Source organism: Sceloporus occidentalis, unplaced genomic scaffold (assembly GCF_023333645.1).
Source record: "Sceloporus occidentalis isolate IW3139 unplaced genomic scaffold, rSceOcc1.0.p SCAF_3, whole genome shotgun sequence".
In the NCBI taxonomy this organism is placed as follows: Eukaryota; Metazoa; Chordata; class Lepidosauria; order Squamata; family Phrynosomatidae; genus Sceloporus; species Sceloporus occidentalis.
Genome location: NW_028316983.1, coordinates 113,716,193 through 113,741,475, shown reverse-complemented (window position 1 = coordinate 113,741,475; position 25,283 = coordinate 113,716,193). Strand labels below are relative to the sequence as shown.

The following is a 25,283-nucleotide window of genomic DNA, read 5'->3' as shown; positions in this document are numbered from 1 at the left end:
TATTAGAAGGAATTTATGTTTAGTAAAATCTGTATACATCAATACAATACAAATTTCAATAAAGTTAAATTATATACAATACAGTTCATACTATATTGTACATATAATACAAATTATATGGGTGGTGTTACTCCAGTGCTGTATTGTCCTTTGTGTTACCATGCTGGTGGCTGCAAGACTATCAATCTGTAAAGTGGGTTTTCACCACTCTCAGATTTTGGACCAGGATTACTAGCTTCTGTGAAGATCAGCAAAGTACACCAGCAAATTCATATTTTCAAATTACTAATGCAAACACTTTTTCAATTCACTGGTGAGGCTTTCATTAAACTATTATTTAGACAAGAAAAGTTTTTCACATCCAGGCAAGTAATACTATGCATGAAAAAAAAAAAAACCTCCCATGGTTATACATCCAATATTTACATTCAGGTTAGTATAGCTACTAAGCACAGACCTACAGCACCAACCCTGAAATAAAATGTTGCCATTTCACATCAATACAGTCACTTCAAAATACTAACTTTCCCAAGGCATCATCCACATCCCCACGACTTGGTTCTTGACCTCGAACTCTTCCACGGCAAGTTAAAGGCATGAGCTCATCGGCTGGGTAGGCATGTTCCTGTTCATCCCAAAAAGAAAAAAAAGGTAAAAAACAAATGGGGAAACTATAGCGGTGTATAGGTAGGCATGTTGAAATATATAGCACCACAATACCTGGGACATTTTTCAAATTCAGACTGTTGCAAATGCAGGAACTAAGAGGCACACGGTTTCATAAGAGCTTGCTTGTAGCAAAACAGCTGCAGACCACTCCGAATGAAACATCATGTTCTTTCATTGGACAGTACGTATTTTAACTGGCTAAATGGCAATAAAAGTTTTCCACATAGGAAACGCAAGACATTTAGGACAAGTCACATTACCACCAGCAGCAGAAAGCAGCCTTTTCTAAGGCTCTTGCTTGGGTTTATTTACCCTCCTGGGGCCCACACATTTCCACTGTGTTTTTTGCCTCATCCTGATTCAGACTAAGCTGCAAGGCATTCATTACAAGAAGCCTCTGTCCAAAAGTAGCAAGCTGCCACTACAATGCTATTGCTTTTCACAGAAAAATGTTACACTTGTGAGACTGCCTTCTGCTCAAGACACCTTCCAGCTCAAAAGGTGCAGAACAAGCAGAACCCTTGTGGACTTAAAAATTTAGTTTTTAAAACACAACACAATATGTAAATACATGACTTGTTTTATTGTTTATGTATATTCTGGTCTCTGACCAAAACAGATCTACTCTAGTTTCTAAAACTCAACAAATATTGCTAATGGTCTCTTAATCTAATACTACAAAATCTAACAGGGCTATTCTGTATGTATCTATTTAAAGTAAGGTACCTTTGGTAATAGAGTTTCTTCTCAAATAAGAGTATATAGGATTTAGAGGTAAAAAACACATAAAAGGGACTGAGTGTATAAACAGTATCTTGCACAGCATCAAACAGCCAGCTGAGTAGCTCTATCAACTTATTATTATGAAAAGAAGTAAGGAAAACCCAGCAGCACAACTTACACTGGTTTAATATTATAAGCATTGTAATTCTTTATGAGATCTCAAAGGGGGGACTACTTTTAATACTGGAAGAAAAACTTAGAATATAGCAGAAGTTGTTTTTATCTACTGTATATACTCGTCTATAAGTCTAAACATTTATGCCAAAAATTGACCCCAAAATCCCAGGTCAACATATTTATGGGTCACTAGGGTAATGTGATAGCAGCTCTTTCAGATTTCCCCATGTAGTTTCTTTCTCTCTTGAGCCAAGCAGAAAGAGTCCTGGGTGTCTGATTGATATTGCTGTTTGTTTAAGAGTCCCTCTCCCACAAAGGCAGAAATGAAAACTGAATGCTTAATCAAAAAGCCTCAATGAGAGTCCCCCTTGCCGCATCCACACATACATACACTGAAGGAGCCGCCAAGTTTTACCCTCAACCTATCCACTGGTCATGACAGAATCAATCATTTTGGCCCCAAAACCTGCCCTCGACTTATTCAGGAGGTCGATTTATAGTGGAGTATATACATACGATAATCATATTTTCTAGGATCATAGCTAAAACCAAAAACAGCAATAAAAGTTAACACTTTGTTGCAGTCTGTTTAATACTTTGCTAGCTTAACATCAAGCAAAGCTTACATTTCTTATCTTTCTTGCCAAGTTCAACAATCACAGTAATGCCATTTCTTTATCTAAGGTCTTAGTATACGTGGCATGTAAATATCCTTTTGACTGCAAAGATTCCAGGATATGCCATGTCATAACCTAAACATTTCATGGTAAAAGTGCAGAATAGATAGCCACATTTTCCAGGTAGTAAAACGATAACACTGAACTATCAGCTATATGTGCTCTCTCCATGGGTTCAGTCTAAAAATGTACTAAACAACTTTTTCAACACTCAATACTGCCAATCATGATTTGGGTTCAAATACCCATTGTCTGAAGTCTGCCCAACATACTAAGTTGTATGTATATTTTATCCTCAAGTGCAGACACAAAAATTCAGACCACTACTTACAAATACTGCTTATGATCATGAGCTCTTAGCTAAAAAAAATATGTTATGAGCAGGTTGACGCCCATAAGAAAATATCCAGCTCTGTCAGCAAATTTTCCAAAGGTGTAGACACTAGCGGTATGAAAGTTTCACAACCTCATACTCCTGTTTCATTTTATGATGAACTTTTGTCTAAAACGATTAAAAACCTATTAATTCTTACCTGTCTTTAAAAAAGGTCACCCCCAAATTAAAAAGTACGGAATGTATGCCTTTTCCATAGAAACAACATAGTAGCTATGTATTTATTATATAACAAACATGTACTGTTGTATTATAAACAACAACTATCAGGTCAAAATGCACAGGGAAGCCATTGAAAGCCACAAACACCTGGACAACTTCCACAGGAAAGAAGAAACCCTTAAAGCAAACAAAGGCCTGTTACAGACTGCCAAAATAAAACTGCTTTGGGTCTCTTTGGAGGTATGCTGTTTAAATGATGCATGCATCCTAAGAATCCAGAAGCTGCACCAAAGCTGCACTCCAGTGCTTAGGAATGGAGTGTGGCTTTGGCGCGACCTCCGGACTCTTAGGACCCATGCATCATTTGAACAGCATACCTCCAAAGAGACCCGAAGCAGCTTTATTTTGGCAGTCTGTAACAGGCCCAAGTTTGGTTACCAGTCCTGAAAAACAGCAAAATGAAGACTCAACAAATGCAAATGAAAACCCACCCAGGACCAGGGGTTTTCCCAGCAGACAATGATCACTAATTAAACAGACACTAATCCTCTTTTGCAGATCCTCCCACCCTGAGGCCTTGCCATAGACAACAGAACAATACGCAGATTAACATGGGAATCACTCCTCCCTACCCAGGGTCACACAGTATATATATATACCTTACTTTCTTCCATGCAGCATTCTCTAAAGATGCCAGCCACAGATGCTGGCGAAACATCAAGAATAAACTCTTCTAGAACATGGCCACATAGCTCAAAAAAACCACAAAAAAACTATGGATGCCGACCATGAAAGCCTTTGACTTCACAATAATACTTTTATTTTGAACCAGGCAGGTCAAGTTAATTGTATTACTCAGATCCTCATGAATGACAGAGTTTAAATGTTCTAAGTGCTTGCCATATATTGCTTCAACATTTACCAACCCTATGAGATCAGTATTATTACTTCCATTTTATAGATGCATAACAAAAACAATAACTAGTTTCCCAGCCACAAAGTGAACACGTGGGAAGGATGAGATTTCAACAAGGAACCTTCTGATTCACAATTTGAAGTCTTATGGGTGTGTGTGTGTGGTGTGTGTTTTCAAGTTGTTTCTGACTTACACTGGCCCTAAAATGAATCTATCATGGGGTTTTCTTGGCAAGATTTGTTCAGAGGAGGTTTGCCACTGTCTTCCCTTGAGGGCACCAGCTCCTATTACAGCTGAACTATAGTCTTGCCAGGGGAGGTGGGCAAATGGTGCTCTTTACAACATCCATCAGCTGAATTAACTGTAATTAATTCAATAGGTTTGAGATGATAAATGAAAGCATTTCTAATGTGTCAAAAGCTGTGCCATTTTTTAAAAAATTGCTATTGACATTGTTTATGTTTCAGTGCATATTTCATTTTCAGGGAAAAGGTAACAGATGTAATTAAGTCCTTACAATAAACCCTCAAGAGGCAGCTACTCGCAATGGTGGGTGAGGTTTCATCAGGAATGAACAGAGGTTTCCAAACCAAGCTATCACAGCAAGGCAAACTCACCAAAGGTTCTTGCATTTGATGATTCAGTTACAACATCTTATGAACCCATCGTTTAAACTGCAGTTTAAAACTGGCATCTTGATTTAAGCTTCTCAGTATATCAGTTAAGGATCTATAGCTGTTCTCAACATTTATTTTTCTTCCAGCACTGGGGCAATCACTACCACAATGTATTAAATCAGACATCATGCCAAATCATTTTTTAAAATGTACTAATTCACGGCAAACCAGGGTTTTTCACTACTGACTGCAAACCGCGATTTGTTGATTTAGATATTAAATCAAACTGTAACTTTTCTTAATTTATTGCAAACTTACTGGCAAAATATAGGCATATTTCTCTGAAGCTATTCCACAAAGTGAGAACGGACTACAACATTTCTAAGCAGTCTCCTAATTTAAATAACCTTTGGCAAAAGAATAAGAATTTCTCAGAATAAACATTATCAAAAGCATTATTCTCAAATGCTCACCTAATCTATACTATACTAAAAACAGTAATTAAGAATAGTAATTAAAAACAGATCTAGTCAGTTAGAAGCAAACTAAATGTAAAAAAATGATTATGTTCTCATTTTACTTACCATATAATTACTATAGGCATGATCAAACATTTCTATTACTTGATTCCTACAAAGGAAACAAAAAATAGTATGTAGTTGGTTACATCTCAGAAAGGAAGATTTATGGTAAGTAAAAACAGCAACTCAGATTGGAAGTCACAAGGAGATTAAAGAACATCTCCTAAACAGGTACACATTGGCCATAATAATTTGTACAAGCAAATAAACTAAATGAAGGTTAGCACCAATAAATATCTGTTATTCTTAGATGCAAAAAAATGAAATGAAACAGTATCATGTAAAGATTTTTTTGCTCTTGTTATTCTTGCTTGCCTTCAAGTCACTTTTGATTTCCGGAGACCTCAAGGTGAACCTATCATTTTAAAATTATTTTTATTGTTTTGACTAGATTTATTCTGAGAGCATTTAACATTGCTCTCCTCTGATCTGACTGAGCAGAGATCCATTCCTGGGTCTCCTGGAATCCCTGTCCAAGACACAAACCGTTACACCACGGCAGCTCTCTAGACATGTTTACATGTGTGTGTGGGTATCTTGTGTGACTTCAAGTCATTTCCAACTTATAGATTCTGCCTGGTCAACCTCCCTCCGGCAAGTCTCTTTTATTAATCCCTTTATGCCCCTAAATTTTACCCTTGACTTATCCATGGGTCACATCAAATGCTCTGATTCTGGCCCCAAAAGCTGCCCTCGACTTATACACAAGGTCGACTTATAGTCAAATATACATGGTACTCTATGTGAAATGCTCTTTTTGAGTGCTTTTTATTTTATGAAATGAAAAAGAAGCCATGAAACAGATTCTGTAGCACACTACATAGATATCATCATGGGAAAAACAGTACTGTCATCGATAGTGCAAGAAATCTTCTGGCCACAGCGAGTTCAGTGAGAGGCGATGACGGCAGGCCAGTCATGCAGACCCAAATGACCATGCTTTTTATTCCCAGATTAGGCTAAATCACTTTCTTCTGCAACGGTTATAATGGTGATATTTTCCCACCACAACTTCTAGATTTTATGATTCTGATGATCGAAACTGGGACTGTAAAGATGCTGCTCACAGCACACACCCATCTCATTGCTCATCATAGAAAAATCCTCACTTGCATTTGAAGCATATGCAAATTAAAATCACCACTCCACATATAGACCTTATTGCATTATGCTCTTAAAACAGGGCTGGGTCGCTTTAACTGCTCTGACTGCCTCCTGTTGCATTTTGGGGTTTGTAGTTCAGTGAGGCTTAAGAGCTCTCTGGCTGAATATGCCAAATGCCTCTTCCTAAACTACAGGTCCCAGAATGCAACAGCAGGAAGCCACAGCAGCTAAAGAGACCTAGCCCTGTTTTAAGAGTGTAATGCAATAAGGTCCAGACGTAACAATTATGTACATGTACTTACCATCCTCCTTTTATCATCTGTCATGTGAGTATTTCAATATCCCATTACCCTAACATGAATATGTATCCGAATCTATAAACACTGCCACAAAAAATGCTAATTTCAATGTAATTTAATTTTGTTTCTGATATTGGCATCATGAAGGGATCCATATTTGTAAGAAGGCTTGCCTGCCATGTATGTAACTAAACAGAACCATTAATCCAAAGTCAATCATCTATCGTTGTCAGAAAAGATGTAATGCATCTTCTTTGCATCCTCAGACACAAAGGCAGGCAAGAATAAGTTCACATCCCTCTTAATCAGAATTAACAGGCATGTATTACATGTTTTAACCTGTTTTTTTTAATTTTTAACTGCATTTTAACCTTTGCATTTTGTGGGTTTTAAACAATGTTTCTTAAATCATTTGCGTTCCAATCTGAGGAAAAAACAGGATAGAAATAAATATAGTAATAATAATAATAATAATAACAACAATAATCCATATTTCAGGACATGACTCCTCAGGCACTTGCTTGAAACCACACAGTACATTTCTACCTTATCCTTGATCTATAAGAATAGGGAATATATTACTAGCAGGCGTGGGAAACAAACACAAAGCACTAACAGGCCTCACTGCTATGCCGCTAAGTTGCAAACAACTGTCTGGTCAACTGTGGCAGTGACATTAGTCTGCATGAGCAGAAAAGGAGAGCAATCATAGAATCCTATTGGAAGAGACCCCAAGGGCCACCCAGCCCAACCCCTTTATTCTGCCATGCAGGAACTCTCAATCAAAGCATCCCCATTGACAGAGGACCATCCAGCCTCTGTTTAAAGACCTTCAAGGAGGGAGACTCCACCACTCTCCAAGGGAGTGTGTTTCACTGTCGAACAGCCCTCACTGTCAGGAGGTTCCTCCTAATGTTGAGGTGGAATCTCTTTTCCTGGCGCTTGCATCCATTGCTCTGGGTCTTAGTCTCTGGAGCAGCAGAAAACAAGGTTGCTCCCTCCTCAAAATGACATCCCTTCAAGTATTTAAACAGGGCTATCCTATCACCTCCTAACCTCCTCTTCTCCAGGCTAAACATCCCCAGCTCCCTCCAAGGCGTTCCTGATGGGTTTCCTGTCAGGGCCCTCCATGTCTGGCTCCCCTCGCTGCCTCTCACTCACCCGAGGCGGCGCTTCTCTTCCCGGCTCATGGCCGCCAGCACCGAGGAGGCGGAGAGGAGGCCCAGGGCCAGCACTTTCCAGCCGGGAAAGCGGGCTCTTCCTCCCCCTCCTCCGCTCCTTCCCTGGCCCGCAGCCGCCGCGCTCATGGCAGCCTCTGCCCCGCTAGGCCCGGCCCGCTCCCATCCCTTTCCCGAGGAGGAGCCGCAGCCGCAGCCGCAGCAGAAGGGACCGGCCCTTGGCTCGCGCTCGCGCTGCTTCCCGCCACCCCTCCTTCTCTCCGGTGTAGCCAAGGAAACCGCAGCCCCGGCCGCTTCCGGGTTCGCTTCCGGCCACGTGACCGAGAGAGCCAATGGGAGAACCGAGATGGGACGGGGTCACGTGACGAGAGACGCAAGCGCGCGCGACCTGAGGAAACGGGGGACGTGGAACCAACGAGAGACCCGCCCTCGCGCCAACCTTGGCCTGACGTGGCTTTCTCTCTCTGGCGTAGAGATAAGCGTAGGTTAGAGACACCCTCCCAGCCACTGGAATGTGGAGTTTCCGGGTTCGCGTTGGGGGTGTGGGTGTGGTAATGCTGAAGTGTTTTGTCTTTATCTGAATATAGAGGGATATATATATATAGAGAGAGAGGGGGGGGGGAGGATATATATATATATATACACACACACACACACACACATATATATATATACACACACACACACACATACATATATACATATATATATAGAGAGAGAGAGATACATATAGATATATATAGAGAAAGAAAGACGGAAGGATATATGTATTTACATATATATATGTATATATATAGAGAGATACATATAGATATATATAGAGAGGGGGGAGGATATATACATATATATATAGAGAGAGAGAGTGAGAAAGGGAGGATATATGTATTTACATATATATATATATATATAGAGAGAGAGAGAGAGAGAGATACATATAGATATATAGAGAGAGGTGAGGAGGATATATACATACATATACAGTATAGGGTTGCCATAACCCGGTTGCAACCGGGTTTTTCCCGGTTTTGGCTGTACCTGCCCGGTCACGGCACGGGTGCAGCCAAAAACCGGGAGAAGCCCGGTTGCAGCGGGCTTGCTGGGCAACCCTGGGGCCTCGCTGCCCTCCTCCTCCTCCACCGCGCATGGCCACGCGGAGGAAAAGGAGGGCAGTGAGGCCTGGGGCGGAGGAGGCTGCAGGGAGGCGGCGCCTCTTGGGCGCAGCCGCGCCAACCTCCCTGCCTCCCTGCAGCCTCCTCCCTCCTTCCTGGCCTCCGCGGGGGCCAAGAACGAGGCGAGGCCGCGGCGATCGTCGCCAGCCTCCTCCCCTCCTTCCTGGTCCCCGCGGGGGCCAGGAACGAGGAGAGGCCCCGATCCCGGCCTCCGATCGCGGTGAGGCCCGGGGCCCAGGCGGGGAGGGAAAGCCTCCTTAAGTGGAGGCTTTCCCTCGCCGCTTGGCCTCCGCTCCCCGCCGCGATCGCCAGGGAAATGTAGGACAGAATTTTCAAATGTAGGACACATTTTTGTGTGTCCTACATTTGAAAATTTTGTCCTACATTTTTCCCGGTTTGGAGGTCCGGCGCTATGGCAACCCTACATATACATATATATATAGAGAGATACATATAGATATAGATATATATAGAGAGAGATACATATATAGAGGGGGAGGATATATATATATATATATATACACACACACATAGAGAGAGAAAGAGAAAGATACATATAGATAGATAGATATAGAGAGAAGGATATAGATATATCGATAAGTGTGTGTGTGTATATATATGTATATATATCTATATATATATTTACAATACATATATATCTCTGGGATGCATTCCCACTGCAGAAATAACCCAGTTTGAGACCGGTTTAACTGCTGTGCTCAATGCTAGGGAATTATTCTGGGCACTGTGGTGTTTGTGTGGCACCAGAGCTCTCTCTCTCTCTCTGGCAGAGAAGGCTCAATGTCTCACAAACACTACACTTCCCAGAATTCCATAGCACTAAGTCATGGCACCTAAAGCGGTCTCGAACTGAGTTATTTCTGCAGCCCAGAGATATATGTATTGTAGATCTACATACCCCTCTATCTTCAGATAAAGAGAGAGATAGCTATAGATGTACACTACACATATAGTACTTATTTATATTGCTATTCGGACCCAAAATATGGACAGTTATTTTTCAGAGGGAGAGGGACCATTGCTAAAGAAAGCCAAAGGGGGGGAAGTGCTAAGGCAGGCTTAATGCTCAATATTAAGGAAGCAATAATAATAATAATAATAATAATAATAATTTTTAGTTATATGCCGCCTCTCCACCAGAATCAAGGCGGCTTTCAGAGCGAACAAAAATAATAATTCCCACAATACATAATAATCCCAAATTACCCCTCTCTCCCTTAAACATATAAAATCCCCACATAATAATAACAAATAACAGTTAAAAACATTACAATATTCATTAAAAATAATGAAAACTGGAAGAGCTGTACGGATTCATCCTGGATAATAAGGAAATTGAAATAGTTAAAAAGATCTGCCCTTACCTTGGATCAAACATTGATCAGAAATGAGAGACTGCCGTCAGTAGCAATATAAGTAGCAAGAAATCGGAAGAAGGCTAGGAATGGGAAGGGCAGCTATGAAAGGGTAAAGAGCCTAAAGTGTAAGGCTAGAGATATAAACCTGAACACCAAAGTTATGATCATCCAATCCATTGTATTCCCTATTGCCATGTATGAATGTGAGAGCTGGACAGTCAAGAAAGAAGATAGGAGGAAAGTCAACTTCTCCTGAGGAGAAGAGTGCTGAGGATCCCACTGATAGCCAAAATGACTAATAGATAGGCCCCAGAGCAAAACATGATGGAGTAGTGGCTTGAGCGTTGGACTAGGATTCTGGAGAACTGGGTTCGAATGCCGGCTCAGCCATGTAAACCTACTGGGTAACTCTGGGCAAATCATACTCTCTCAGCCTCGGAGGATGATAATGGCATATCCCCTCGGAAGAAAATTGCCAAGAAAACCCCATGATACGGTCATCTTAGGGTTGCCATAAGTCAGAGATGACTTGAAGGTGCACAACAAGAGCGAGGCAAGCCTGAACCAAAATGACCCAATTTTACTGTGGCCATCTGCAGAGATGACATGTCTCATTAGAGACAATAATGTTTTGTAAACTGGAAGGCAATAAAACAAGAGAAAGACTGCATTACAGGTGGATAGGCTCAAGCAAGGAAGTCATAGCCCTGAGTTTGCAGGACCTGAGCAGGCTAACGGATGATGGCTGAGGCTCTTGGGTCGCTTTCCTTCGTAGGCCTTCCATGAATCAAAACCAACTTGTTGGCAAATAGCAAGGGTTTGGGGCCAGGATATTTGAAAGACTGCTTCCTCCTATAACAACCCTGCCTATAACTTGTTTTTGTTTTTTAAACTAGTACAGATCTTACAAGCCTTAGTTTTATTGGTTTTCTTTTCTTCACCACTTTGGATTTACTAATTGCCTGTGCTTGTAAGTGCGTCATGCCAGGGCTAGACAATGTCATAGGAAAGAAAGTGTAACTTCTGGTCCCGAGTTAAAAAATATTTGAGAAATTATTTTTCATGCAGAGCCATGTTCTATTCCCATTAACAATGGGACAGTACATGTATCTTCTCAGAAATAAACGTCAATTAATAAAGTGTGACTTACTCCATGGTAAACATGTTCGAGATTGTGACAGGAGAGACTCTTAAAGGTCAATGGAATGTGTGCATTTCTTTATGACGATCATATTTTTTCCCAACCATATCTCCACCAATTACATTCCATTTATCTCTTAGAGCCAGAAGTATTGTATGTTATTCCCCTCCACCCTTATTTTTATCTTTGGGCAGAAGGGGTGGGTTGAGCACAGAGCACCTACAGTGACCATGAATGTCAGGGAAAGGTATCATTTTGAATAGGATTTAATGAAGGCACTTACATTTTACAATAATATGAAATATCATTAAAAACATGCACAGGTAGCTGCGTTGGCCATTAACATTTAACAGGCAAAAATCCATCAGTGATACCTTTATTGGCCAACCAAAATGTAAAATATACCTGTTGCAAGCTTTCGAAGCTCTGTGGGCTCCTTCATCAGGCAAAATGTTACAAACCAAACAGAAAGGGGAAAAAACAATGGGAGATGTTAGTCAGATGCCTGCATGTTGTTCCAGTCCTTGGTAAAGATGTTATGGTGGGGAGGATAACATCTCCAATTTCCCCCCCTCCTGTTTGGTTTGTAACATCTTGCCTGATGAAGAAGCCAATGGAGCTTCGAAAGCTTGCAACAAGTATATTGTGCATTTCGGTTGGCCAATAATGGAGTGATATTATAATTATTGTCTTGATGTACAGCCACACAAAGTAATGCATTTATTGATCTGGGAGTGACTGGTTTTATTTCTTTCGTTCGTTTTCAGGCTTTTCAAAACACAGTACATAAATTCCATGGTTTCTTTGTTTAAAGTAATCTGTTTTTTTCTTCTTAATGCTCATAACCCTTGCCCTTTTGTTGCCTGGCCACATCCTTTTGATCACACTCTGATGTCACCCAGCCATACAAGTTGTGGGTTTCATATGTGAAATGTTGGGGGATGTGCTGTTTTCACCAGGCTGTGTGGTTCCTGTCCCCACAGCCAATGCAGGTGGAGAAATGCAAATGTGGAACCAGTTCTACTGAGTTGGAGCAGTGGACAGCAATACAGATCGCCATTTTCAGCAGCTGTTTGTGTTTCTTGAAACAGTTTGCCAGGCCTCTGAAGTTGACTCTGAGAGTCTTATCACACCAAGGGGTAAGGATAATGTCATGGAGGAGAGAATGGGTGGTCAGATCCAAATGTTACGTGCGGAAAGCTTTTAACACAAATGGACACAGTCATCCCAGAATGGTTCTGAAGGTGCAAGAGAAAAGAGAACAATCCCACTTAAACACTATTTTTAGAAAGATGCTATTGCAGAGAGAGATGAGCCTAGTAGTGCAATAAGGCCCCAAGTTTTCAATTTTCATGGGCCATGTCCAGGTGGGAGACAAGGGTGCAAATTCTCCAGTTTTGATGGGTGCATCCTCAGACAAGAGGGAATGGCTAGTCTATTTAATTACTTGGTTTTGTCCTTCCCCCAATCTATTTACTTATTTAGTTAACTTAGTTTTGTCCTTCCCTCCCACTCATTATTGTACCAGGGCTCACACTTTGCTATGCTTGGTATCCACCTTCTGGCTAGAAAGAGGTAGGCGAGATTAAAAGTTCCTTTTCACTTCTTCCTAAATATGTAAGAATGGATACCCCCCCCCCCCCCAAATCTAACTGATCCCAAAACAGCCCCTTTAGCTAACATTTATATCATAATTTCCAGAAAGGAAAATGTGTGTGTAAGTTTGAATAACAAGCTGTGAACAACTGTGGTTGGTACTTATTGCATAACTTAATGTCATTCCAGTGTGGCTGTCCTTAGGTTTCAAGTTTTGGCCTGGAAACCTCAGGGCCTGGAACAATCTTCACGTAGAAACCCTACTTGTAACATGTTCAGTCCAGAGATGCACATACACAATTACAGTGTTCGCCTTTGGCCATTGAACTGCAGCATATTTGTGACTGATTTACAAGCATATTGGTTTTCATAACATTCTAACAATATGCTGACAAGGGAGAACCAGCTGTTTTATCCATTAATCATTAAAACTGGAAAATATGCTCTAAATGCACATGGGGGAAATGATGTAAATAAGAGCCCGTCTTGTTTATGGAGAGAAGCAAATAGTTTCCATAAAACAGTGAAAAGAAGGGGGGAAATGCATGGAGAAAATCCCTAATCTTGCAAAGATACAATAAATGTGCTTGAACATGTTACATTCAGGTTTCCATTTAGGAGGCTGAAGTTTAAAAAGATGCTCTGTCTGAAGACAGAATCATCACCATCACAGTCGGTACATTTTAAATAGACTTGTACATTTTAATGTACACCGGTGGTACTCAACATTTTTACTCTTGGGATCCCTTCTTTACATCTACATGTGGATGTAGCATCCCCTCCACTTGATGCAGTATATGAATAAAAATAATTTGTTTATTTATTGTTTTCATTTGCACATTCATGTATATTCATATTTTAGCTTTTTATAGGGAATGATATTGTTCAAATTAAAACAGTTTTATTTTAGTCAATTCAATATTTAACTCTATGAGTGTGTATTATACACATAAAAAAAAGTTTGGGAAGAGTAGGGGGGAACCTGCTTGAGAATCATTGGTATACAATGTGAATCAACAACTGGAGAATTCGATGATATAGCTGTGTTAGTCTGTAGAATCAGTTGTGGAGAGATCTTGTAGCACCTTTGAAACTACTGAAAGAAAGAAATGCATTTGAAGAAGTAGACTTTAGTCTATGAAAGCTCATGCTGCCAATTTCTTTCTTTCAGCTAGTCTCAATGATGCTACAACAACTGGAGACTTTAGGAAGACAAGAGCACCCCGAGAAATATTACAGCAGTTGCCTTCCCATGCTGGCAAACCAAGAATAAATTATCTGGGAGCAAAGGACTATTGGTTGTGGTAAGTGTAAAGATAATTGATGACCAGGGCTCTATGCTCAGCTATTGTAGTTCAGTGTCTCCAATGCACAGTGTTGGAGTGTGGACAACTGTGGGAAGTCCCAATGGCCCAGAGGTCAAATTTTCAATCCAGGACAGATTATGGGCTGCATCAGACCAAAAATGGGGATGGGGTGATTCATTGGGGGCATGGAAGCCCTGTGTTCCATATTACTGCAAAATTCTACTTCAGAAGTCCTCCAGGAGTGGGAAAATTATACTTTCTTATGGGGAAAGGTAATGTGTAAGGGGAACATAAAAGACCTCACAGGTGGAAAAATGGCCTTGGGAACCATATGTGGCCTGCAGGCTGTGCTTTGTTCACTCCTTATAGGATTACATTTATATTATAACTTATATTTGTGATGTACACATGTAGAAAATGGAGGAACTTTGCTACATACCTGCCATACCTTAATAATTCCAAAAATGCTGTAAGTTATTGGACAAGAGAGTGAAAATTATGTCCTTAAAGAGATTTTAGTAACATTTTCCTTTGTGTTTCACACTTCAGTTCTTGTTGGAATCATGAAATGATGATGTATCATCATTAATGGCTACAGCAACTAAAGGACAGATGAAAGCACTTTGGTTCAGTTCACTACCAGCTTCAGGTAAGACTCCAAAGAATGTTGCTATTGTTGTGTGCCTTCAAGTCACTATTGACTTATAGGGACCCTAAAGTGACCCTATCATGTGGTTTTCTGGGGCTGAGAGTGTCTTACTTGCCCAAGGTTACCAAGTGGGTTTCCATGTCCAAATGGAGACTCGAACCTTGGTCTCCAAAGTCCTAATCCAACACTCAGTTCAGTACGTCATGTTGGCTCTTCCCAAAGAATATTAGTCTTAAATAATTTCTAGTTCTCTGGGTGGTAGAGGTGCTAAAATAAAAGTAAAACATTACCAAATGTTAAAAGTGTATTGATTTTTTTTATTATTATTACAATTATTTATAACCTGCCATTCAGGATACAAATCCTTTGATGAGAGCTTACAAGTAACATTAATAAAAATCAGGGCAGACACAACATTTGCTTTCAAAAAATGACCAGGATCCTTTTCATAGGAGAGTTTGTAGTAGATGCCCCTGTGAATAGAAGAGACAGGCCTCCTGGGGTAAGCTCTGAGGTGGTATTCACCTGTCAGCTTGCCTGCCTCTCTTTCCAGAAAATTTCCAGCTTATCTTTTTTTTCTAGACCAAAATACCCAGTGAAAATTGCTTTCTTAAATTTTTCATACTTGGTGCGAATATCAAAATACTTAGAAAAGCCAACAATTTCAACAGTGATGACTTTCAATCTTCCACATTCAAGAAAATGATATGTCAAATTAATTATACACCACTAGAACATACAAATTAACTCTAGTCCTGACTTGCAATAAGAAATTCAATATTGTAAAAACATACCCACTACCAGTCCTTAAAGTAATAATCAAATATACACTATGTTTTCAAGCAAGTGTTAGCTTAAATGCACTCTATTACTTTAGTAATAGTTGGGCTGTCTAACTGTGTCTGAATGTATCAACTCAAGAAAGATTATTCATACAGAACGTAACTGGGATATGCCAAATCCTTTTTTGCATTTCACATTTCTGTTAAGGCAGAGATGGCTAAAAAGAAGTGTACCACAAGGCAAGACCTAAGAATGGGAAGGAGCTGAACCACACAAATGTATAAACAACTCTTTCTAGTGTCTTTAACAAGGGAATGGGGCGACAGTTAAATCTATGAGAAGGAGATAGGACTGACTTTCTTCCTGATCCTATTGTTGGTCCACAGATACCAAAAAAGTCCCATTGCCTGGGATACTTATGGTGCACATACCCCATACTGACTCCATGCTATGTGAAAGTATTTTCTTAGATGTATTTACTCGAGGGATCATTATAAGAGTATGCAAAGATGTAATGTTGACATCCTGAATCTGTTCTAGAGATACAATCGCCTTCATAATTCCTGTATTAGTTTTTTAAAAGCATCCTTTAGATAGCATTGCAATTGTTTCTGTGGTTAAAATCTAACAATGCCTGTGGTTAGTTCCAGGTATATCTTCTTAACTATGACTTTAGTTTTAATAGGAATGGAGTAATATTTGTTAATGACTGTTAAAAAGTTTTATTATATTTGTACTTTAATTTTAAAACAAACGCATTAGTGTATCTGCCCATACTATCACATTAAATATTCCTATTTGGTTGTATCCAAAGATGATTACCTGCCAGCAGAATGGATGCTGTTGTTCTTGTGTGTTTTGCTCCTTCCTGCTGACACCCTATGTGCCCCTTCCAATCTGCTGTGAAGAGTTAGTGATTCCTCCAGAGCAGATGGGGTACATTGGGAGTACAGGAAAAGGAAAAGGAAGTTGTTAATATTGTGTGCCTTCAAGTTGTTTCCAACGTACAGAAACCCTAAAGTGAACCTTTCATAGGGTATTCATGGCAAGATCTGTTCGGAGGGGATTTGCCTTTGCCTTCCTCTGAGACTAAGAGACTTACCCAAGATCATGGGTTTCCATGGCTAAGCAGAGATTTTAAGCATGGTCTCCTCAAGTCCTAGTCCAGCATTCAGACCACCATGCCACGCTGGCTCTACGCAAGCAAGTGCTGGATGTAATCCTTATGAATGTTACTATAAAAATAATATTTGTGGCTCTGACCACCAGGGAAATGGGGGTAGCTAGGAGAATCTCCTGGCCTGATCTGAGATAGACCTCGACCCTCCCCTGAATTTTCAGGGTTTGTTAAAATGATAAGACTGTAGCCCAAAATGCAAAAGAAAATATGTAGATAGGCATTCCATTAAGAAGTAAACCTTGGTCCTGGCTTCCATTGTCATGGCCAAAAGAAACAGCCAAATACACTCAGTTTGTATAACATATACTATGGGCCCTTGGTAGCTGCTGGGGTTTGGTACCAGGACCACCTATGGATACCAAGATCTGTGGATGCCTAAGTCCCATTAAATACAATGACATAATAAAATGGTGTCCCTATATAAAATGGCAAAAACAAGGCTTGCTTTTGGAATTGATATCAATTTTGAATCTTTTCAATCCGTAGATGGTTCAATCCATAGATGGTTCAATCCATGGTTGAATCCATGGATTCAATACGCAGAGTAGGCTGTATATTGAAAGTTGCATAATCCCATTCTTCTGTAGACAAACCACATCTGCCTTATCATTGAATTAGGAATCACTGCAGTGTGCGTTTTTTTAAATAGGCATAGCCTTGGTTTAGGCACTTTGAAATAAATACAGGTGCAAATTACTGTGAAACGTTTGTCATTCCTTGTGGAGAAAAAAATGTATAAAGTGCCCTACAAAAGGTGCAAAGGGGGCGGGGAGGAACCGAGAAACCCACGCCAACTATTCTGGCAATTTAAGTATTTCAGCAACTAAAAAAGGAGGAGAACTGAACTGCTCTATGGTCAAATCTCTGCCAAAGCTTTTAAATACAAAAAGAATAATCCAGCTATTCAAGGTTAACGCTATATATGGACCATTACACTGTGCAAGATTCTAATAAGCAAATCACCCTATTGCTGAAAATTTCCCATCTGCTTCTTATTAACATGCTTCATACAAAGTTTCATTCCCCCTTTACTACATCTAATTTAAGCCTTTCCTTCTAAATTTTGCTCTCACATCACTGCAGTCCTCACCCACATGAAACAGTAATTCATTATAAACAGTGACACTAAATGTTCTCAGCAAACTATCACCTATCAACTTATCGCTGACAATGTAAGTATTTACCACGTTGGTGACAGTAATCAAATTTTTATTATCAATTTCCATCTTCTCAGAATAAGCAGGAATGGGCTGACAAAAGCAGTAATTCAGACCACCAGGATTCTTGAGCAGATGCCGAATGAGAATGTGAGTGCTCTCAGATAAGGTGTGTGTGTTTTGAATACATCTCTCCACATTAATTTTGAGGTGACTTATATCATAATGATCTCAGGGCTAATGTTTTACATTCCCCAGATTACCTTTTTTTACTTCTCAGATTGTAACTCAAGATTGTTGCCCTCAGCATTTTTGCATCTGTCTCTTGCACCTTCTGTCATATTCATAGACTCTGCACTTGGAAAGGACACATCTGCTTGTTCAGAATCATCCCCTTGAGTGAAGATGAGGGTTTTGTCTATCTTTATCAGTTCCTCCAGATTGCTACTCTCACTCTCTTTCAGTTCTGGAGAAAGTGGCTGATCATTTGGGTCTATTGTCAGCTTTGCAATATTCAAAATAGACTCCTGTGTTTCAACAGGGTAACCTGAAAATGATGGCGCATCCACTTCCCTAGAGACAGACTGAGAAGAGAGTTCTGCTTCTTGAAAATCACCTTCAGGAGGTTGCTCTGTTTTGCTATTATCACCCATTGGGACAGAATGAGAAGAAGAAAAGACTTCTTCCTTCTGATTAAGCATTCCTTTTTCAGCAGACTGTTCTACTTGTAATGCCTGATCCATGAAATCAAAATGACCATGAGAAAGGCCTACTTCACTCTGGCCAGATGGTCCAGTTTCAGCAGGTGGTTTTGGTTGGAAGTGGTTACCAGTACTGCTGTTCTCCACATCAGTAAACCACATGATTGTCTCCAACTCTGGCCTTGAGTGACAAACACTCAGCTCTCCAGACTCATTGGAAGGATCTATATGTGTTATGAAGCTTCTCTCCCCAAATGTGCTTGCTATATTTGTGTTATTTCCATCTGCAGTTTCCAACGTGGGCTCCTTTATCTCACATGTTTGACATAATTCAGCATTCATTCGGTCCTCTTTGCCTGTTTCTTCTGCAGATTCCTGTGGCTTCAAAATACAAGTTTCATGCAGAGCTTGTTTTGTGTTCTCAGATGAGATATCAACTGGCAGTTCAACTGTCAGTGTTAGCAAGTTCCTTATTTCATCCACACCATCAGGAAGCAGAGTTTTTTCCTCTTCCACCGACTCCATATTTTCTGCTCTTGCACTTGTACTTAATGTTGCTTCTACTACATTTGGAAGTTGAGGGTCTCTCTGTTCTTTTATAGCATTTTGTGTTACATTGGATAACTCCTCCTTGCCACTGAAATCTGAAATGACTACTTCCTCCTTTGCTTCAGAAGGAATGAAAGATACCTCAGCAGAAGCTTCTTCTTTACTGTCTAATGGTTTCATGGTCTCATGGCACTCCTCCAGAGTGTTTTTTTCTGGTGTGAAAATTTCATTACTTGTAGTGTCAGTATCTGAGACCTCTGTCTCACTAAAGGCTGGCTTCCTGGCTGGGCTGGCTTGTGCCGATCCTGATGGAGTTTTTAGATCACTCAAACTGGAGACACTTTCAAAAGGATGGCTCATTTCTTCAAAGAGGTTGTGTTTCTTCAAGTGTGCAGCCTCTTTTATCACTAAACAGAAGATGGAAACATACACAATGCTTCAGTCACATGAGCATAACAAAAAGATGCCATAGATAATAGGACACTTAAATAGGACACTAGTCCTGTAAAATACAGGAGATAGTGTTCCTTCCCAAATGGAACATAATTTGGGACAAGATTCTAACCATGCATCTTACTTCTGGTGCACAATGAGTAAATGCTTGGCTGAGCAAAGAGGAAGAAGATGCAAGGACTGTCTGCTTGACAGGGTATAACTTTGGCTCCCTAAACTTTTTTTATCTCCACTCTCTGAAAAGTTCAAAGCTTTGGGGTTCTTAATCTTCATTTCAGCATCTAAGCAGAATGAAGATAATATTCAGATAGCTATTATTCAGATAAAGGAGTATCTAAAGATTTCCAACATTTGATGAAATGCAAAGTGCCACAAATTAAATGACATGGATCAAAACAAATCAGCCACCTCAAGAGATACGATTTCTTGTTTCATAAGATTGATGGTTACATTTGTCACATGAGAGGTTACCTTGTAGGGTTTCATCCAGCAAAGCTTGAAGTAAAATTTCTTCATAGACATTTTCAACTTGTATCACATTGGTATGCTCAGCAAAGATGTATTCCTCATATTCTTGAAGCATCTGTAAAACAAGATACAATTTTAAGAGAATAAAAAGACATTGCCACATATTGGATTTTGCCACATCACTGTCTCTCTGGGCATTAGCTAAGACCAATTACAATAGCTAACCACTTCTTAAAATTGGTAGACTTTAAATTTGGCTCTGATCGAAGACAAATTTCATGGGGAGGAACAAAGGATTTGCAAGAAGCAGCAAGGCAATCTAAAGGAGTAGTTCCTTGCAATGCAGCAAGAAACTCAAAAACATTGCATCTGGAATGAGAAGTAAATAAGTAATAGGGAATACAGCAAAGACAGGCAGGGCACACACAAAGCTTCAAGGATTCCAGTGAGGGCTCAGGAGCAAGATGATGTTGAAATTAGCCCTGCAACAGTTGTACCAACACCTTACTGCGGGCTTGTCATAAGCTTATGCGGACGGCAAGCCCCAGATATTAAAATGACACGCGAGCCTATGGCATGCACACAGCACCACAGATGGCCACTGAAACAAATGGGACTTTTGGTCCCATGTTTTTTCCCTTATACGGGGGGGAGGAGATCAGAAATGGATCTCCTGCATATACTAAGGGTGCACTGTATGACTAAATTTAGATCCAGCTAACTTTTCTTGTCTCTATGTCTACAACAATATTTCTTTACTTCAGCATCTTTTAAAATGGTACAATTATTTTTGCTTCCCAATAACAATGATTAGAAGGAGAGCTTTGGTCTCTCTGTGTGTCTGCCTTTAAGTTGCCTGTCAACTTATGGCGACCCCATAAATTTCATAAGGTTTTCTTAAGCAAGGAGTACTAAGGAGGTGGTTTTACCAGTTTTATATAGCTTATAGCATCTGATATGTATATCCTTATTATACTTTTGTCTCATATACTTCAGTGTAGCAACCTACTGGTTTACAGGTGGAAGCCAGTGTTCGCTGCAGGGTGGGCAAAGTGATCTGGACCAGAGCATCCTGAAAGATCTTCTTCCGGACAGTACTGCTGTCATAGTCGTATTGCTGCCATTTAAAAGAAGGAGAATCAACCATGAGATCCTGAAGTGCTGACAACCCCCTCTCACTTTCATGTATGACCCAGAAATAATACCAACTGAACGCAATGCACAGAAGCATTAATTAATTGCTTCCACTCAAACTTGGCTCTGGGAAAGTCATTTTATAAAGTTTCTGTTTTCATATTGTACAATGTTAAAGTATCATTGTACTTTAAAACTAGTTTAATTAACAAAATTAAAAATGTATGAACACCAGTTCTAAAAGCTCCTCTCCCATTTTTCCTTTCATGGTTATGTCTGACTGCAAGTTGACATACAGGCATACCTCAGTTAACAAAGCTTCTAACACTGAAGACATAATGCCTATGAACATATCTATTTTGTTAACTGAGGTATACCTGCATAACTTGATAGAGCCAGCTGTACCATTAGACAGAGGATGTGACTAGCTCAAGCAGCCAATTTTGGGTGTCTCACAAAGCAGCAGATGGTTAATTATGTAATTTGTTCTTCCTGTATTACTATCAGGGAAGGAGAGAGGTGCTTGTGAAATTTTCTGCTTCAGATGCAACACATGTGGAGGATACCAGGTTCCCTTTCATTCTAAACAAATTATAGCACTATGCTTTTCTAGTAACTGTCATGGTGGCATCCTATGAAATCCTGAGATTTGCTTAGAGAGTGGCGCTCCTCTGCTCCAGTGCTTCTCCAAACTCAGGATCATACAGAGGCAGTCATGGCAGTTAAACTAGGATCATAAGTGCTATAATTTTGTAGAGTGAAAGGGCTCCAGGTTTGCAAACAACTGCACTAATAGCTATGTTCACACACTCATAGGAATAGCTACTGAAAGCTCAAATAATGCATCCTCCTTTACATCCAGGGTATAATTGTTGCAAAACTGTTTTGGAATCAATATAGTTGATTATAAGAAACACAAATGTTTTTAACATATTAGTAGAAATCCAAATCATTGGATTTTTTGGTAGACACTGTAGCCCTGCATTTCTCTTGGCAGACATGGCTAAAGAAATTTCACATACCTTTAAGACACGCAGTTTGACTTTTTCAATGGTTGCTGCCAGCTTTGCCAAATCTTTAGGATGGCTCAGGCCCAGCAACTGTTCAAAGGTATACACTGCATTTTCCAGCAGCTAGAAACACATTGAAAGGAAGATGTCATACTTTTAGCCTGCAGTAATCCATCTGATGTCAAGATAAACCCATCAGTCAATATCTGCTGTACTTTATTAACATGCATAAAGATTTGTGTCCTTTTGTGATGCTTCTTGCAACACAGATATTTTAATCATATGGAAGACCTTTTCAAAGCCTGAATATATACTTTTAAAAATTACATTTTAACACTTTTAAAAATTAAAATGATTATTGCACAAACAGGTGTTTTGGGGTCTGTGTTTTGTACACAATTTTTGCACAAAGATAATATTTTTGCATCAAAAATTGTTTACAAAATCAAATAGGCTTTTGTAGTTATATAAAAAAACACAGTTTTTGTACAAAATCCACTATTTTGCACAAAACAAATGTGTTTCTGGAACCATTCTTGCACAAAAATATATTTCTGTACAAAACTCTCAGTTTTAGTGTAATCTCCTCCATGTGTATTTATGGGCAGAGTAATTTCCCCAAATACTTCACGATGTGCGTATACTAGGCAAAAACTGTACAGAATTCTTCCTTCTGAGCTACTGTTCCTCACTGGTTTTCCCAAGTACCAGGAAACCTATTTTCAGCTATAAAAGAAGAACAGCAAGTAGTCACTCCCTTCCTACTCATTTCATAGACCTTAGGGAACCTGGCACGATGAATGTATCTTCCAAGTATATACAGTTCCAGGCTGGCTCAGGAGTCTTGGATGGTTCAGGACAAGCATTCCCCAGGTAGCCTTTGGGAGCCTGTTTTAGTGGCAGTTAACCAAGAAACATGTACACATACACAGTCTACGTGGGAAAGTACTGGCAGCAATAAAAATTATTCCCAATAATACCACTGCATTTTAAAAATTTGTGTTCTTTGTGTTTTACAGCTACTGTAACAGGAAAATTTATCTTCACTGTTGTAACTACATTTTCCAGTCTGTCTCTTATGTTATACAACTTCATATGATTTATTACAGTCACTAGATTAATCTAATATATGTGTTATCTCATGGGACCAAGTGAAGATGAGAAGATTTTGAACTCAATCCATCAATTCCTTTGGTATCACCCAAAGATTACAGATTTCTATATTCTCCTCTCTCTGGAATGGCTATAAGATTGGGGTGACATTCCGAACATTTTAATTGCACTGATGTAATTCAATGCTCTTTCCATCAGAAAATTGCTGGTCTTAGTCCCCTTTTCATGGAACTTGGTGTGAAACCAATTGTAAGGACTGTGGGTGCTACCAGTCAAAAAAAATTCCATTCATATTGTAAACAAAATAACTAACATTAGCCAGACAATACCAAGTAAAATTTCCCGGTGAGAAATATATTTTTGTATGAACCCTCAATACACACACACACACACACACACACACACACACACACACACACACAGAGTCTATAAATAGATAAATGTCCTTCTTGGGGAAACTGGCTTTTTTATTTCTGTCTGAGTTGGACTCAGTTTTCTCGAAGGGTGAATGAATGGTGGGTCTTTCTAGAATGAGTGGTAAATTCTTAAGATCTGAAAGAATGAGAGCCACTATTTAAAACCATTTAAAATCAAGATTTCTTGTTGTTGTATGCCTTCAAGTCATTTCCGACTTATAAAGTAGGATTTATCATGGGATTTTCTTGGAAAATTCTTCAGGTGTTTGTCATTGTCATCTTCTGAGGCTGAGAGAGTGTGACTTGTCCAAGGTCGCTCAGTGGATTTCCATGACCAAGCGGCGATTTGAATCCTGATCACTGACCAAGACAAACCATTCAGAAAGCTGTGTGTTGATCTACTCACAAGACCAGTGTACATATGCTGAGACCTAAACTGGGGTGCCTGGTGGTCAAAATCAATAGGTATCCTACCGTACCTCCTGCATTAAATTTTGGGTCTTCTGAATAATCAAATCAATGTCATAAAATCTGAAGCGACTCTTGAGGTCCTGCAGTTGCTCCTGAAGAAGGTTGACTTTCAGATAGCAAGGCTCCATTTTTACAGAATGGTATGGCAGGTTCATCAGGTGTTTCACATTCTATCAGAAATAATGTTTTGCAAAAAAAAAAAATTGTTTTCAGTAATTATACAACCATTTTTAGAGAATGAGAATGCTGTGCAACCAGTGCAGTGGTTCCTAAACTTTGGTCTGCCAAATGTTTTGTACTTAAGTTCCCAGAATTCCTGACTGTTGGCCAAACTGCCTGAGGTTTTGGGAGCTGAATTCCCCAAAAAACTGGTGGGTCAAAGTCTGAGAATCACTGACCTAAAGAATAGTGGCAAAACTGAGGCTTTGGAGTCCTGGAAAAACAGTGCTAAAAGATAATGTGGCAGCTACTAGAAGAGGACGGAAACTATGGGGTGAAGCAGACAGGCCAAATGGAGTGATCTGTGGCCACTTTGGCTGCGATCATTCTGGGTCCATGGTGACCAGATGCCACAGTCCTGAAGCTGGCTGCTGCTTTTCGGGTCAGCTTTGGGCCGCATTAGCCAGTCCCAGAGTGGCTTCAGGCCATTTCGGGGGCATGTGTCATTTGAACGTCACAGCCACAAAGCGCCTGGGAGGTGCTTTTTTGGCCCATCTGCTTTAGGCCACGGTTGGTCTTTCTGGAGAAGGCAAACCTGTGGCCTACATCATCCAGTTACACGGCTGATCGATTAGCCATGGGCTTAACCTAGCTGATAAATGGCTCTGATATTACAGGGATAGGGTAGACTACTTGTTAAAAGGAACTAGGGGCTCAGGGCATCATTCAACACCTTAGAACTGTAGAGTTACTAAGCAATATATGCACGTAGGCTGCAGCCTTTTGGAAGAACTTTTTCATACAAATGTGCTGTTGAAAAGATTTTTATAGAAGGTATTTTACCTGACTTTCTAGTCCTGCTTCCTTCAGGACAGTGAGCAGTATTTCCTTATCTTATTCATGCCTAAAGATAAGTCACCCTGTGAAACAGGTTGTGGCTATTCTTAGTAT

The 25,283-nt window shown here is 39.9% G+C and overlaps 2 protein-coding genes and 2 long non-coding RNA genes across 5 annotated transcripts in view; 2 read left to right on the top strand and 2 right to left on the bottom strand.

Moving 5' to 3' along the window:
- The window catches only part of EDEM3 (ER degradation enhancing alpha-mannosidase like protein 3), a 39,672-nt gene extending 31,914 nt beyond the window's left edge, over positions 1-7,758 (bottom strand). For both annotated transcript variants that reach the window (XM_089515853.1, XM_089515854.1), the window contains exons 1-3: positions 7,481-7,758; positions 4,920-4,965; positions 525-625 (exon numbers count right to left, since the gene is read on the bottom strand). In XM_089515853.1, the coding sequence (XP_089371979.1) occupies positions 525-625; positions 4,920-4,965; positions 7,481-7,626 (293 nt within the window). In that variant the 5' untranslated portion in view covers positions 7,627-7,758. The remainder of the gene's footprint in view (positions 1-524; positions 626-4,919; positions 4,966-7,480) is intronic.
- Positions 7,759-7,895: 137 nt separating this feature from the next.
- LOC149316573 (uncharacterized) lies at positions 7,896-14,080 on the top strand. Its single transcript, XR_016280709.1, has 3 exons — positions 7,896-7,982; positions 12,170-12,325; positions 13,954-14,080. It is a non-coding gene; the product is annotated as an uncharacterized LOC149316573 (long non-coding RNA).
- Positions 14,081-14,660: 580 nt separating this feature from the next.
- Positions 14,661-21,325, top strand: LOC149316572 (uncharacterized). Its single transcript, XR_016280507.1, has 3 exons — positions 14,661-14,738; positions 17,936-18,027; positions 21,026-21,325. It is a non-coding gene; the product is annotated as an uncharacterized LOC149316572 (long non-coding RNA).
- Positions 15,035-25,283, bottom strand: part of NIBAN1 (niban apoptosis regulator 1) — a 74,980-nt gene continuing 64,731 nt past the window's right edge. Inside the window, exons 10-14 of the mRNA XM_089515827.1 lie at positions 24,182-24,343; positions 22,186-22,296; positions 21,039-21,146; positions 20,033-20,144; positions 15,035-19,515 (exon numbers count right to left, since the gene is read on the bottom strand). Coding sequence (XP_089371953.1) covers positions 18,128-19,515; positions 20,033-20,144; positions 21,039-21,146; positions 22,186-22,296; positions 24,182-24,343 — 1,881 coding nt within the window. The 3' untranslated portion in view covers positions 15,035-18,127. The remainder of the gene's footprint in view (positions 19,516-20,032; positions 20,145-21,038; positions 21,147-22,185; positions 22,297-24,181; positions 24,344-25,283) is intronic.